Source organism: Euprymna scolopes, chromosome 34 (genome assembly GCF_053919585.1).
Source record: "Euprymna scolopes isolate OS-2025 chromosome 34, ASM5391958v1, whole genome shotgun sequence".
NCBI lineage: Eukaryota > Metazoa > Mollusca > Cephalopoda > Sepiida > Sepiolidae > Euprymna > Euprymna scolopes.
Window position 1 is genome coordinate 51,505,688 of NC_136515.1, and position 16,771 is coordinate 51,522,458.

A 16,771-nucleotide genomic window follows, 5' to 3' on the forward strand; every position below is an offset into this window, starting at 1 on the left:
TATATATATAAATATATATATATATATAAATATATAAATATATATATATATATAAATATATATATATATATATATAAATATATATATATATATATAAATATATATATATATATATAAATATATAAATATATATAAATATATATATATATATAAATATATAAATATATATAAATATATAAATATATATAAATATATAAATATATATATATATATATATAAATATATATATATATATATAAATATATATATATATATATATAAATATATATATATATATATAAATATATATATATATATATATATATATAAATATATATATATATATAATATATATATATATATAAATATATATATATATATATATAAATATATATATATATATAAATATATATATATATATAAATATATATATATATATATAAATATATATATATAAATATATATATATATATAAATATATATATATATATATAAATTATATATATATATATATAATATATATATATATAAATATATATATATATAAATATATATATATATAAATATATATATATATAAATATATATATATATAAATATATATATATATATATATATATATATATATATATATATATATAAATATATATATATATATATATATATATAAATATATATATAAATTATATATATATATATATATAAATATATATATAAATATATATATAAATATATATATATATATATAAATATATATATATATATATATATATATATATATATATATATATATATATATATAAATATATATATATAAATATATATATATATATATATATATATATATATATATATATAAATATATATATATATATATATATATAAAATATATATATATATATATATAAATATATATATATAAATATATATATATAAATATATATATATATAAAATATATATATATATATATATATATATATATATATATATATAAATATATATAAATATATGTATATAAATATATATATATAAATATATATATATAAATATATATAAATATATATATATAAATATATATATATAAATATATATATATAAATATATATAAATATATATATATAAATATATATATATAAATATATATATATATAAATATATATATATATATATATATATAAATATATATATATATATATATATATATATAAATATATATATATATATATATAAATATATATATATAAATATATATATAAATATATATATATAAAATATATATATATATATATATAAATATATATATATAAATATATATAAATAATATATATATATTTATATATATATATATATATTTTATATATAAGAGAAAGAAAATTAAAACTAAGTTGAACTTTACAATCAAAATTTATTGTTCGACTGAATACTCCAAAAAACAATTTACAAAGTCCTTATTCCGTGGAGTTTCAAAGAATAATATTCTTATTATTCTTCTCATCAGATGACATGAAGAAATCAGCAAATTATATTTGTAGCAATGCTAGAATTTGCTAGTTCAGGCATTAAGTAAAACCGCAATTTATTGTAGTTATAAATTGCCAAAGAAAAAATTAAAAAATATTGGATATGTAAAAAACTAATATAAGAACAAACTATGCATAATATATATATATAAATATATATAAATATATATATATAAATAAAGGATAAATACACAAAATATCATAAAATAAAGTACTGTGGAGACAGGATGTATCAAACAGACAAAAGGAAAAACAATTAAACACACAGATAAATCATCAAAACATGAGATTTATTGGTTTCATCAGGATCAATGTCTTAAAAACAGGTAACAATAACATTTTCTGAAGGTATTTGTTTATCCAATGAAACCGGTAAATCTCAAATTTAGTCAATTTCTTCCTGTGTTTGATTGTTTTTCTTTTCATTTTTTTCATAGATATGTAAATAAACTGTTTCTTAATTATTACTATCTTTTTTTCATCTCGTAACCACATTATTATCATTCGAGGTTATAAATTATTTAGAAAAAAAGGGCAATTTACCAGCAGTCGCCGACATTTCCTTGAACGATATCATCAGGAGTTGGGTTTTTATACACGGTCCACTGATGGCGTGAAATCTCATGCGGCCGAAACCATTTGACGATGCTATTAATGTACGGACGTTGAAGACTCCAAGAAATGGACTGTGGTCGTGGGCAGGAAAGAATCATCTACAAAATAAGTGTTGTGCTGTAACAACGAAAATAAGTACAAAGTCATTTTTTTATTAAATTAATACCTTTTAAACTAAAAACTATATATAAAAGTGAAATTGTCTGTGTGTGTGTGTGTGCATTTCACTACCGAACTACTCTGTTAATTTTTAGTCTACAGACTCGAGATTTGACATAAAAGAGTATTCAGACTTGGGGAAATCTTTTTAATCAGATTTCGGCCAGAAATTTTGCTGTCAAGAGGTCAAAGTTCAACAATTTGACCTTTGAAAACTCTACCAAACTTCTCCGTTAATTTTGGGTCTAAACACTTGAAATTTCAGATGTAGATTACTTGGACATGGATCAAACTTTTTATCATATTTAAGCTTCTTTATGCACGGGCAAAGTCGGATGACCCCCCCCCCCCTCAATCCCTAGTATACATATATATTTAGTTATCCACTGTTCTACTATATCACGGCTTCAAAATTAAGGAAAATCATCTAATTGTAATCGAAGACAGTTATCATATGATAATTTCAATGAAAAATAAATCTTTATGCTTAATTTATAGACCACGCTAGAATAATACTGTTATTTAGAAAGCCATTCTTAACATGGGGAGGGTTTTTATATTAATTATTCTGTACTTTCACTTAAGAATTTAAAAATAGATACTGTAAAAAAATTTAATAAATGAAAGATACCATTTGCCAATTGTTGGATGCTGCAATTTCATTGGCTAACCGTTTTGACACCTCTTGGTGAATTATGTAACCTGCCCGGAAAATACAAACAGCGTGGTCCCTGCATAAGTATTGAATTTGAATATTTAAGAGGACAGCTAAACAAGAATTTGTTAACATTGGTCTTGAAAATGACCATGTTGTAGTCAACTAGTAAGCAGCCTCGTGGTAGTGTATTCCACGATAGGATAGTTCTTAGAAAAGAAGCTTTGCTCATTGAAGTTCTGTATAGTTTTAGGTACATAGAAGAAGAAGGGGATAATTATTGGCAGTGGTTGTAGAGAGACGAGTTTTAGTTCATCCACGCTTATCATTTCAGGCAAAAAGAGTCTTTTTGGCCAATCTACTTTCAGAGGGTAACGATTGTTGGTTTGGAAACAAGCGTCCATGTGTGACGTGTGCATATTGTAAAAAAAAAAAAAAACCCGATCAATAGGAAACGAAAAGGTGACATGTGCAAATTAAGACGAGGTCGAATTTGGGCATATAAAAAAGCCGGTTTTCTTTCATTGGTGAAAAGATTGTTTGTTGACTTGAAGTCGATCGAACTTACGGTTAATTCATGCATCAATGGGAAGAAAGAACGTTACAAGCTGAAGAAAAACCTTTTTTTTTTTTTGCATGAACATTTAACGGTATTCAGCAGGTTAAAGGATAACTTTAATTTCAACACTTCAAGAGTCTTTTTAGCCAATCTACTTTCAGAAGGTAGCGATTGTTGGTTTCTCAATTTTCCCAAGGGACATCGGCGGCACAGATGCAGTGAATAAAGTACTTGGTAAAATTCAGTTGTAAAAGTTTTCTTCTTGAAAATTGCAGGTTCAATCACCTATGAGTGACACTCAAAATACAATCCTCTATGAGTGATACTCAAAATACAATCCTCTATGAGTGATACTCAAAATACAATAGCAATGAGTGACACCCAAAATACGATCCTCTATGAGTGACACTCAAAATACAACCCTCTGAGTGACACTCAAAATACAATAGCAATGAGTGACACTCAAAATACAATCCTCTATGAGTGATACTCAAAATACAATCCTCTATGAGTGATACTCAAAATACAATAGCAATGAGTGACACTCAAAATACAATCCTCTATGAGTGACACTCAAAATACAATCCTCTATGAGTGATACTCAAAATACAATAGCAATGAGTGACACTCAAAATACAATCCTCTATGAGTGACACTCAAAATACAATCCTCTATGAGTGACACTCAAAATACAATCCTCTATGAGTGACACTCAAAATACAATCCTCTATGAGTGACACTCAAAATACAATCCTCTATGAGTGACACTCAAAATACAATCCTCTATGAGTGATACTCAAAATACAATCCTCTATGAGTGACACTCAAAATACAATCCTCTATGAGTGACACTCAAAATACAATCCTCTATGAGTGACACTCAAAATACAATCCTCTATGAGTGACACTCAAAATACAATCCTCTATGAGTGACACTCAAAATACAAGAGCAAATTATTTAAGACTTTTTTTTCTGAGTAGATTTCCGAGTATGACAGAAAGATTCCCGAGTTTTGCAGAAAAATTCCCGAGTTTTGCAGAAAGATTCCCGAGTTTTGCAGAAAGATTCCCGAGTTTTGCAGAAAGATTCCCGAGTTTTGCAGAAAGATTCTCGAGTTTTGCAGAAAGATTCTCGAGTTTTGCAGAAACATTCCCGAGTTTTGTAGAAACATTCCCGAGTTTTGTAGAAACATTCTCGAGTTTTGCAGAAAGATTCCAGAGTTTGACAGAAAGATTCCAGAGTTTGACAGAAAGATTCCAGAGTTTGACAGAAAAATTTCTAATTTCAACACCAATACACTTGAAGACGATCAGAGGTTACATCAACTGAAATGTTGTAAACATGACACTCTAGATGAGAACAGAAGTTTGAAGAATCCAAATACAGTAGAACCCTGGGATACGGTGACCCTAGGATACATTTCTTTCAGGTTACGATGTAGAATACAATGTTTTTCCGGCCTCTGGTTACAATATTTGCCCTGCCTTGTGGTGTTATAATGTTATTTGGTTATATACATGTGCATTATATACTGTACTGTATTTTGTTACTAATTTTTAATGCTGCATCCCAGGGTTCCATTGTAATGTGGCTGTCAAAGTTTTAGATAAACATAAAAGTCAAAAAATTAAAAAAGTAGAAAACACAAAAGAATTAAAAGATCTTACCACTCTGCAGAATTGGCAAATATTCTCCCAGATCTTCAGGATTTCAGCTTGTTGGGATTTAAAAATGGTTACAGTTGGTAAGCTCCTTAGCTCATCTTCATCTTCTGATGACGAGGACACTAATGAGAGTGACGATAAAGCATCTCCTTCTGCGGACAACCGACATGGTGTCCTGCACATTTCACATTTGTACAATGTCGAAGAATTTGCATGCATGCACTTGAAACAGTGCCATTTTTTCTCGGCTGCAGATGCCGTTGGATCCTTTTGTTCCGCATGGCAGAGTTGACATTTAGTCCCAGTAGAATTCCTGTAAGTACACACGTGACATATCCAGCCGCCGTCAGCAGTCTTGAGGGCAAGTTCGGGCATGGCCGTCTCACATGCATGGCATTTGTCAGCACCAATTATATTTATTAATGTACAAGCCGAACAAGTCCAAGTTGTGCCTTCGGCTGGAACGACGCGGGGGTTTGTGGAACCGCACATTTTGCAGGTGGTCAGGAAATGGTCATTGCATTTATATGTGCAGGCCGGACAGTACCAGCAATTTTCTTGGGGGTCTCTTGGTGGCAAAGAGGCTAAAAAAACAAAAACAAAAAAAATTTATAGTTTAGTTTTTTTTATACATTTTTAGAACCTTATAACAAGAACCCTGCGTAACGTAATTGTTTCACTGTAATATTGCAACAGATATAATGACAAATTTGCTTTATTATAAAACCACGTGTACCCCACTTGACAACATTGTCACCAACCACAATGCTGTGTGTATGGATTTTTTCTCCTTTAACTTCTCTTCTGGCCATGTTGTTGTCTGAAGGCACGAAAATCACTCAAGAATAAGGGTTAATGAGTGTACGGTAGTAATCAGGACGACGGCATATTAATAGTTAGTGGTGGAAATGAGATAGAAATTAATTATTTAGGGGAGGGGGAGCTGAAAAGAATTTGTTTACAATTTGTTTACATTGGACTTAAAGACGACCATATTGTAATCAGCTGGAAAGCAGTCCATCTGAACAGTTCCACAAGCAAGTAGCTCTAGAAAAGAAGCTTTGTTTGTTTAGATTTAGGCACAGATAGAGAGATGGTCGTTATAACTAGATGAGTATTTTGTGAAGGGGGGACCACAGATTAAAGTTCAGAAAAGCACTTGCCATGAAAATAACGAAGGAGCAAAGACAGGCTCACAACGTCTTTTCTGTGGAAAAGAGGTTGCAGGAAGAAAAAAAAAGGGCATCACCTACTCAGTTTTGGGGCCAATTTTGAACTTTGTCAAGGTAGAATAGATAGGGCAACAATACTTCATTTTATATATATCTGGCTCCTCTACAGGTAAAGGATTGCATGGTCGTATATATCGATTCTGATCGCAAGTTATGTCTGTTTACCTATCAGCATTCAAATGTGTATATATGTAAAGCATTAATATTATGCTATACATGTCTATCTATCTATCTATCTATCTATCTATCTAGCACCTTTCTCTCACAACATGTACATAATATATAAACATGCATGGAAATATATCTGATGATGGCAACAGACTTGATGAATGTGTTCCATTTCGGATCAGGAGCGAAAGTCAGTCCTAGAAACTTGTCTAAACATGGTGTTCCCCCAAGAGAAGAGCAATTCATTTCGATTGTCTTTCATATTGCTAGCTGCTGAGGGATGCACATTGGCTCACAAGTGCATAAAAATAGAATAAAACAACTCAAAAGAAAAAACACAAACTCTAACACATTCTGGGTGTGTGTGGGACACTATTGATCCTCTGAATGCTAATGTCCACATCTACATCTACTGTCGAGGTTGTGTTTGTCAATCAGTTGATCAATTCATTCCCTCATCTCCCTCAAACCACAATCTGTCTTAGATTGTGCCCAACTGGAAACTGTCCTCAACTGGACAGTGATCAACTGCAGCAAACCCAAGACTATCTGCAAAAATTTGTGAATTTTCGTTAAAAAAATCAATCATTCCCTAAACTAACTCTAAAATATATTAACTTCCATCGTTCAGTCCCTTATCCTAAAATAACTGTCACGCCTTGCTTAACAATTCTATTCAGCTTCATTTTGTGACTAATAATCCTATTTTAGCTCCCTTTGTGTGCCTTGGTGAACAATTTCCTCTACCTTTGTTCTGCTGATAAACTTATTTTTCTTTCTTTTTCTTTACTTCCTAACACTTTGGGGGGGGTGCAGGTAGTCAATATCGATAGTATCACGATGTACTAGTTTATATAAATATTAAAACAGTACCCATGAATCTAAAATCAATATTAAATTAGTATCCAATGTTTTGGGTAGCAGTATTAGGATTTCTAACTGTGTAAGTAAGAAATCCTCCACACTCTTATCTTTGACAATCTACTATTAAAAAGACATTGAGAAATTGCTTAGTACCCAGTGATTTAGGTAACAGTATTAAGACTTCTAACTGTGAGAGTAAAAACTTCTCCACCTTCCTTTATTTTTAACAAGTAAATTGAGAAATTGCTTACAGGCAGCAAGATCTTCCCTGGCGGTTCCACATGTATCACATACTTTAATCCAGGGTGGATTGAAAGAGAAAGTACATTTTAGGCATTTCCATTCTCCCGTGTCAGGATTTGTGGCTTTCCGGGTTTCGCACATAACACATCGGATATTTAACGGAGAATTCTTGAATGTACATCTTGTGCATGTCCAGGTTTTTTCCATGACAGCTCCCTGAAAGAAAGAAAGAAAAATAGCTTTATTTTAAAAGAACTTAATTGGCATGTCTTGGTGGGTCAGCCTCAATTGCATTAGTGGTGTCAAAGGTTAGGGTGCAACGAGGGCTTCCTCTAGAAAAAAGATATGAACAAACATCAAACTAAAACAAAAATAACCAGTTTATATCTATTAGCAGAGAGACCTGTCATTACTAAGGATTTAAAGAGAAACACTATGTCTGTATTATTTACATTTTTCGGACAACTGTTCTCATCTTAGGTGTTATTTTCACGTTTCAATTGATGCAACATGTGACCTATGTTGAACTCGGGAATCTTTCTGTTAAACTCGGGAATCTGCACAGAATTTCAAACAGAACCCTTTATTTAATCCACAGCTCTGGTTCCGTCAGCTATGACTAGGTAGAAACCCTAAGTAATTCGCAATTGTGTTTTTCTTTTTTTTTAGTATTGCCTGCATTGAGGATTGAACCTTCAATCTCCAGAAGAGCATAACTTTATAATTAAATTTTTCTCTCCACTACTCTATAGGTCCTTGCAAATGAAATAGAAAGATTTACAAGTTTGACAGAAAGATTGCCAAGTTTGACAAGATACATCTGAAGAAGGTTGGAGATTACATCAACCAAAATGTTATGAAAATACCACTCAACAGTAGTCGAAAGAATCCACATAATACAAATAATTAATCCTCATCTCCAAAAAATTTTTTTTTTCTTGCACTCTCCATCAATTTAGCATAAAGCACTGATTTTTACTCAATGTTTTTAATGGGCAAAAATTCAAGTCTTTCCATAATTCTTTACCAAAAATATACAGCCTCAAAAAATTTATCTCCGAGTTTATAATATCTGATGCTGGTTTGGTCGTTTTCTAAATATTTATTTTGTGTCCTAATAAAAATTTATCATTATCGATCTTAAAAACATCAATTCAGCTGAGGATAAACTTGATTATGTATATGATTATGGTTCATTCTGCTGGGCCTGGAAAATTGCTGTAAAACAACCTCGTTCTGCTCGCTGTTAATTTTCTTTAATCCATGCTTAAATGAATCCACAAGTCTGTCGGCTTGTCTGTTTGACCTTGGTGCATAGCAATGGATAAGAAGTTGTTCACAAAAGCAGACAAAAGGAAGCTGACATAGTATTATTAAACAAAGTGTGACAGTGAATGTTGTGTGGAAATATGTTTGATCGAGTAGAATTTACAAAATCTTGAAATATTTCATTTAAAAAATGCTAAAGAGTAAACTGATCTACCTATATCCAGAAATAAATGGACTTACCCAGAGTCAATAAATACAGTTGCATCTAAACGTATTGGGCAAACAGGGACGAGGACATTGAAAATGTGGTGAAATTATACGAAGACTGTGCTTTAGCAAAAGATTACAGACTTGGTTGTAATAAATCTTAAAAGAAAAAAAGCATTGACTCTATACGTAGCAAGGCTAAAAATAAAGTATTATGGGGTGATGGTGATCAACTATATTTTGTGACTATATGAACTCTGATTTTTTTTCATAGTTATTTCTCCTATGCCGACTCAAATTATGTGTATATCCAGGGAGACAAATAGGTTGGGCAAAGAAGAAAGTAGAAGTCGGGAGGGGGAAAATGAAAATGGGGAGAGGGAAGAGAGAAGTGTAAAAATTATGTTTTATCCCGGGCAATGCCAGGTAGCCCTACTAGTAATTTATGAATAGCTAAATCTCACTCATCTCTCTTTCTCTGTCTATGTATTCCTCTTTGACCTTTTCATTTTATCCCGATTTAAACACTCTAGTATTTCTTAATGTCTCGGTGTGACTCTTTTTTTTGTGTTGTTATATTTATTTATTTATTTTTTTGTTACAAAGGGGTTACCACATATCAAGACTTAGAGTCCACTCAAGGATAAGTGTAATGTGTGTATTGTGGTCATTGGGACAGTTGCGTCGTAATTGTTTGTGGTGGAAATTTGGTATAATCAGATTATTTACAAGGACGGTTCAAAAAGAACTTGTTTACATTGGACTTGAAGACGACAATATTGTAGTCAGCTGGAAAGCAAACCAGCAAAACAGAGTTCCACAAGCAAGTAGTTCTAGGAAAGAAACTTTCTTCATGGAATCCACATTTAGGTTTAGGCACCGATAGAGAGGGGGAGAATTTATTTATAGCGATTTTGGTTAGACGAGTGTTTTTTGTGAAAGATTGTCGAGGGGGACTATAGATTGGAGATCAGTCAAACACTTGCCATGAAAATAAAATAAAATAGAGCAGAGACAGGCTTGCAATGTCTCTTCTATGGGAAAAAGGTTGCAGAGAAGAAAAAAGGGCATCACCTACTAGATTACGAAGTCAGTTTTAAACTCTGTCAAGGCAGGATAGGGTTGTTCCGAGAAGCTCCTGCCCAGATGTGGCAACAGTACTCCATCCTAGGACTAGCCTCTTATACAGGTAGAGAATTTCATTTGTAGTGAGATATCTACTGGAGTAATAGAAGAATCCAACCATTGATGCATGTGCACAATTAATTTCAGATCAGGAATGATGGTTAGACCAAGAAACTAGTCTAAACATGGCAGGTCCTATAACATCAAAATCTCTTCTTTATGTCACCCATCCCCTCTTTAATGGATGACATCACAAAATAATGATGTCATTCATCTACAATGTCATAAACAAATCCAGCTAATGTCTTTCACCAATCTTTTTTCTTTTTATTATTTTTATTTACTAATAAGTCATCACTTATCAAGGCTTAAAATACTCGAGGATAATGGTTAATGAGATAGACAGATTGGCAGTTGAATATTTTTAAACGGTTGAAAAGAAAGAGAAGAAAAAGCGATCAACATAACTGCAACACTTATCACTGCTACATGTTATCTATGCAACAAAACTTTAGCTGTTTACGTGAAGAGCTATCTTCAAGTTAATTTGCTGAGTCAAAGAATCAATCCACTAGTGCTTTTTTTTGTTACATAGGCATCACCACTTATCAAGGCCTAGAGGCCATTCGAGGATAAGGATAAAAGAGTGTACAGTAGTCAATGGGATAATATCATAGTAATCATTAGTAGTGGAAATTTGGTAAATTGGATTAATTAAGGAAAACGGCTCATCAAGAACTTGTTTACGTTGGACTTGAAAACGGCCATATTGTAGTCAGCTGGAAAGCAGGCAAACGGAAGACAGTTCCATAGATGTGCAGTTCTAAGAAAGAAGCTTTGTTCATGGGATCTACGTTTAGGTTTAGGCACAGATAAAGAGTGGGGGAAATTATTGATAGTGTTTTCAGCTAGACGAATGTTTCTCATGAATGGTGAGGGGAGACCATAGATTGGAGCTCAGACGAGCACTTGCCATGAAAATAACAATAAAGCAGAAACAGGCTTGCAACGTCTCTTCTGTGAGAAAGAGGTTGAAGGGAAGATAAAAGGGCATCCCCTACGAGGCTACGAAGTCTATTTTGAACTCTGTCAAGGCAGGATAAGATCTTTCTAGCAGCTTCTGCCCAGATATGGCAACAATACTTCATCCTTGGACGTCCCTGGCTCTTATATAGGTAGAGAATTGCATCATAGTGAGATATCTACTGGATCAATAGAAGGATCCAACTATTTTTCCAGCGACCTTAATGAACATTTTGCATTTCAACTTGTTGACATATTTCTGTACCCATTATTCATCCATCCAAACAAAGATTTTACTCGTTATAACTTGGTGTATGATTAATATTTTCTGTTAATTTCAGTGTTATGTGAACAGTAGTTTAAGAGTTTATCACTTACATATTTTCACACACACATGCATACATCTACCGTTTTTATATATAGATAAAATGAATGATCTAACAATTTTATAAATAAATATTTGAAACTAATTTGGCAAAAATATAATATTGCATTTACAAAAGAATTTTGGTAATAATAATAATAAAAGAAAAAAAATGGATAATAATGGATTAAAATTAAATTAAAAAAAACAACAACAAAAAACACTAACTTGCAACAAACACTGATAAACTCAAGCAAGTCTAAAAAAAAAAAAAAAACAGATGTGATATTATCGACCCCCCCCATTTCACTTCTGTTAGACAATAAAAAAATGGAAAAAAATAGAATTTAAAAGAGGAAATAAGTTTATCAGCAGAACAATTGAAAGGAAGTTGTGCACCAAGGTGCACTAAAGAAAGCTGAATAGGATTGTTAATGCAACAGTGATTAGGACAAAGGACCGAATAATAGAGGTCAATAGAGGTTAGCTAGTTTATGGGCAGTTTTAGGAGTGGCAATGGATGTTGCAACAGTTTACAACAGTTATGGACAGGCTCAAATTTACAACAGTCGAGGAAAGTGCTGAGTTTAGGTCAGCTGGTGGCTCAGAAGATTATTATTTACTAGTGAGACCTGTGGATATTCCACAGCGAACGCTTTCATATGTAATATATTGGCGTTGGCATTCTGTGGATGTTCAGCGTAAATGGAAACGCCCTGTTATTATTGTAGCTCTTTTGTTAAAACTGCAAAAAGTATTTATCTAAGCTAGCAGGGACGCCCGGCGTAGCTTTGTCATAAAATAGACTTAAATATGATATTTTAATCTATGCAGATTTTGTATATTATTATTATTATTATTATTATTATTATTATAGAGTAAATTTTTTTTATTAATTCTTATCTACACATATAAAAGCGAAAATGTTTGTTTGTGAGTGTGTGTGCGTTTTTGTTTTTGTCCAAGAAAGGCTTTTTTCCTCGGCCTTTACGTGGGGGTTGCTCATTCTTAAAACTTTTTATATCACATCTAAATGATAATATCTACGAGTTAACGACGGGGGTCGCGTGTGTATTTAATCTGCCCGACTTGGAAAAGCTAAATATTCCATATTTTCGGATCGTCACATGTGGATTAGGCTTTTTCGTATAATAAAAGCAAAACTAAAGCTTTAGAAATCGTTCCTGGCGCAATCGCCGAGAATGTCCAAAAGCAATCAGCTTTGATCAATGCAGAGTTTCTCCTTAAATCAGACAATTGCTATTTAATTTGGACAATCTCCTTTTTATGGGGAGCTGCCCCCCCCCCAACATCTTGGGGAAACAAAAAAAACAAAGAAAACGGCCCCGCAGTAAATAAAATACTGCCCCGCAGTCAAAGTTGACCTCATTAAGTCATTAGGTACGGGCACCTGCCAATTCTTAATACTTAAATAAATTCAAACATTCTTCCTGGCCCAACGGTTAACGTCGCACGTTTTTTTTTTGCACTTTATTTTCCAACTTCACCTCGATGCTTCGGGTTTGATTCCTACTTACCTACCCAAACTTTTTTTTACCCCCCCCCCTCCCCCGACACAATATTCTTTTGTTTTGATTTACCCAAAACCACACCCACCTCCAAACACCCGGGCAACGCCAGGTACCCCCCCCCACTAGTATATTATAAAGTTGTGATTTCAAAAGTAAAAAAATATATATCCATATGAATTGGGTGCATCAGCTTGAATCGAAACCGAAACTTATGAAGAAATGGAAGATCATAACAATTCAACGACAGTCACTCGGAAGAAAAAAGATGTAATCATGACACACAAAATAACACACGCGCTATCGTATTAATATAATATTACTGAATCGTTCCTGCATCTGTTTTTCTGTTTCAAGCTACCATTTTTTATTGTTCTTATTTTGCGTGTCAATGTTATTCTTCGAGTCTTGTGCATCGTGCACAGTAATTAGTTTCCTAGTTTGTTTTTTTTGTTTTTTGTTTTTTTGTCAATATGTCTCACTTTGCTTTTATCCAGCTTATGAATGGTCCAGAATATATTACTAGTCATACTGTCCAGATTTGTATTCTACCGTGTTAATATATAGATTAAGGCAGGTGTCAAGATATTCATTTCCGAACGAAATAGTGGTATTTTGATGACTCAAACTGGTTTTCTTTTATAAGAATTGAAATCTTGAAATATACAAAGCGTTTTTATGGCCAATAGGCATTACTACATTAAGCTTGCTCTTATCTAGTGACTAGCAGGGAGACCCGACGTTGCCCGGAATTGAATGATGATTAATGAATATTTTACACTTCCATAATTTTATTGCCATCCAAATCGGCGCAATCGCTCATTTTTCAATCAAATCGATTGATTGCCTGCTCTAGTTAGCAGCCCATCACGGAGAACTGGGAGGAAGCTACGCATACATTTCTGCAGTGATTTAGTCCACGATACATTGTAGTCTACATTGCACTGTAGAGAACTTACTGCTGATTTTATAAAATTAATTTTTATAAATAATGGCTTGAATGAAAGTTTAAAATGTAAAAGTCAAGTATCATGCTTCAATTGTGCTCTAAACAGAAACCTTCATTTTGAATGTGCCTCTGTCATATCAAAAAACCTACTGTTGATTTTGTATGCCTGGCTTTTCTGCTTGTGTGGTAATAATAGCTTGAATTTAAGTTTAAAATGAAAAAAAATCAAGTATCTTGGTTCAACTGTGCATTAAACAGAAAATTTATTTTGAATATGTGCATGCCATATTAAAAAACTTACTGCTGATTTTATATGTCGAACCTTTCGGCTTGTGTGGCAATAAAACTTCTCAAATGTACTTGTGATGTTAGGCTGTGTAAGATGTTAACTTTGGTCAAAGTCGCCTGTTTCTTCTTTCATCGAATTATTTCGATTATCAATATTTATTGAAGACATTCCGATAGAAAACCTATCTTAGAACACTGCCAGGCACATAAAGTACCTTTGTGCGAAATTTCATAAAAATCGACCCGATCGTTTTTGATTCCATAGGGAACAGACACACAGACAAACTCCCTTTTATATAATAGTAGAGATATTGTTTTTGGAATGGTTCCTAATGTAGTCATTTGTTGAATTTTGCACAACCATGCTGCCATCGTTAACATTTATGAAAGCAACCGAAGAAGAAACGGTAAAAAAATATAGAAGATTAAAATCAGTTCAGTTTTTGCATGCGTTAACACAAAGACATGGGAGACAAAATGAAGAATTACAATAGAAAATGACACCAAAAGCCAAAGAACATTTCTGAGAATGAAAAAGAAATTCTTGGGAATGGTATGTTTTACTACATGGATGCATGAAAATTACACAGCATTAGTTGAAAGTTCATTTTTGAGAATTCTATAAAACATGTTCAAAGATTTTTTAAAACTAGATTGTATTTTGTTTAGTTTTTTGGGGTGATTTTTGTTAAAATTTTGTTTTTTGTTAAAATTTGTGTGAATACAAACGGATTTTGTTTTTGTTTTCACATATAATGATAGAAGAGACACAGGAATGATTATGTTTGATCTGGTAGAACCGTGGTTCATTAAAATTGTGGGGTCTGCATTCGCGCCTGGTCCATAAAGAATGGAAATAAAAAAATTTAAACATGAAAAAAAAATGAAAAAAAAAAAAACGTTTACAAGGGTTTTTGATACAGATGTAAATAATAATAGTTTGATAAGTATGTTTTAACTTAAATAGGGATGATATTTATATATATATATATATATATATATATATATATATATATATATATATACACAAGCAAAGTACCCGTCATTGACTGCGTTCAAAAACAGTCTACAGAAAATGGACTCTGATTTATGAAAGTATGATAGGTTATGAAAAGGAAGGGTTGTAAAGAGATAGCTTCGAATTTGGGGGTATCAAAACCAAAGCAAAATATCATGACAGTAAAAATAAAATAGATAAACCCCATAATTGTCTGAATACAAGGTAATCCCTAATAAATTGTAGATCTTCAGACAGAAAGATAAGCAATATCCATTAGTAATAGAATTACAATAGTACAATTAATATAAGTAATGCAAGGATGTCGGAAATTTTCTGTTTCTATGTCTATCCTTGTAGCCATGTCACTAGTAAGGGTGCTAGAGATAAACGTTTTATCTGGGCTGACATTATCTGTCTGATAGTCATGGACCCGAACCTTGGATTAACCACTAAGGAGGCTATACTATCAGCAGGTGCAAAGTACTGGGGATGCTGTATTGCCATTTGGTGAATAGATTCTGGACCATGCAGTAGCTTCTGATGGGGGCCTCTTGATGCCATATTAGTGGGTAATTGTTACGGCTTTACCTTTTCATGTGCTACAAAAAAAAAAAAAATTCTTCATTTCTATTTCTCTCTTACTTTCCCTCTCTGCCCTGCTTCAGGCATGTTTGTCGACCTAGTTCACAAATCCCAAAACACGATCATGAAAAGTCTCAATAAAAAACACACAATTAAACCCAGACCTCCAACTTCTAACGTAGACCACCCCCCACTACCAAGTCTCCTTCTCTAACATCAGGGGTCTACGTTCTAACCTTCCAGAGGTTGAAACCCAATTACAGGAGACTAAACCAGACATATTATTTCTAAGTGAAACTGGCATTGGACAGACCATTTCCCTAGATGAGTTCGTAATTAAAGGATACTCTAATTAAACTTCCAAATCTGACCCCCAAGATCGCCATGGGCATGGAATATGTGCCTATATAAAAGATGGCTTTCCATGTGATAGGGACATCTCCAGAGAAGATCCTAACTTACCCTATATGTGCTTCCGGGTTGCACTAGCTCAAACTACTGCATTTATATTTGCTCTCTATCGCCCCCACAACAGCGGAGTTACTATCTTTAAAAGCATGTCTGAGAAAATTGACCATGCCCTATCTGCTTATCCTTCAGCTAATATTCATGTTCACAATGTGGAATGGTTAACTCACTCAAACAAGACCGGTGATGAGGGGTGGTTCTGTCATGATTTCTCCATTGCTTATGACCTCACTCAGATTGTTCACAAACACATCCATGTTCCCAATACTGACAGCCAGTATGCAAGTCTCATAGACCTCTTTCTCACA

At 32.4% G+C, this 16,771-nt stretch overlaps 1 protein-coding gene across 2 annotated transcripts in view; it reads right to left on the reverse strand.

Moving 5' to 3' along the window:
* The window catches only part of LOC145259198 (calpain-D-like), a 153,244-nt gene that overhangs the window by 52,037 nt on the left and 84,436 nt on the right, over positions 1–16,771 (reverse strand). For both annotated transcript variants that reach the window (XM_080117026.1, XM_080117027.1), the window contains exons 2-4: positions 7,668–7,875; positions 5,156–5,736; positions 2,043–2,212 (exon numbers count right to left, since the gene is read on the reverse strand). In XM_080117026.1, the coding sequence (XP_079973152.1) occupies positions 2,043–2,212; positions 5,156–5,736; positions 7,668–7,866 (950 nt within the window). In that variant the 5' untranslated portion in view covers positions 7,867–7,875. The remainder of the gene's footprint in view (positions 1–2,042; positions 2,213–5,155; positions 5,737–7,667; positions 7,876–16,771) is intronic.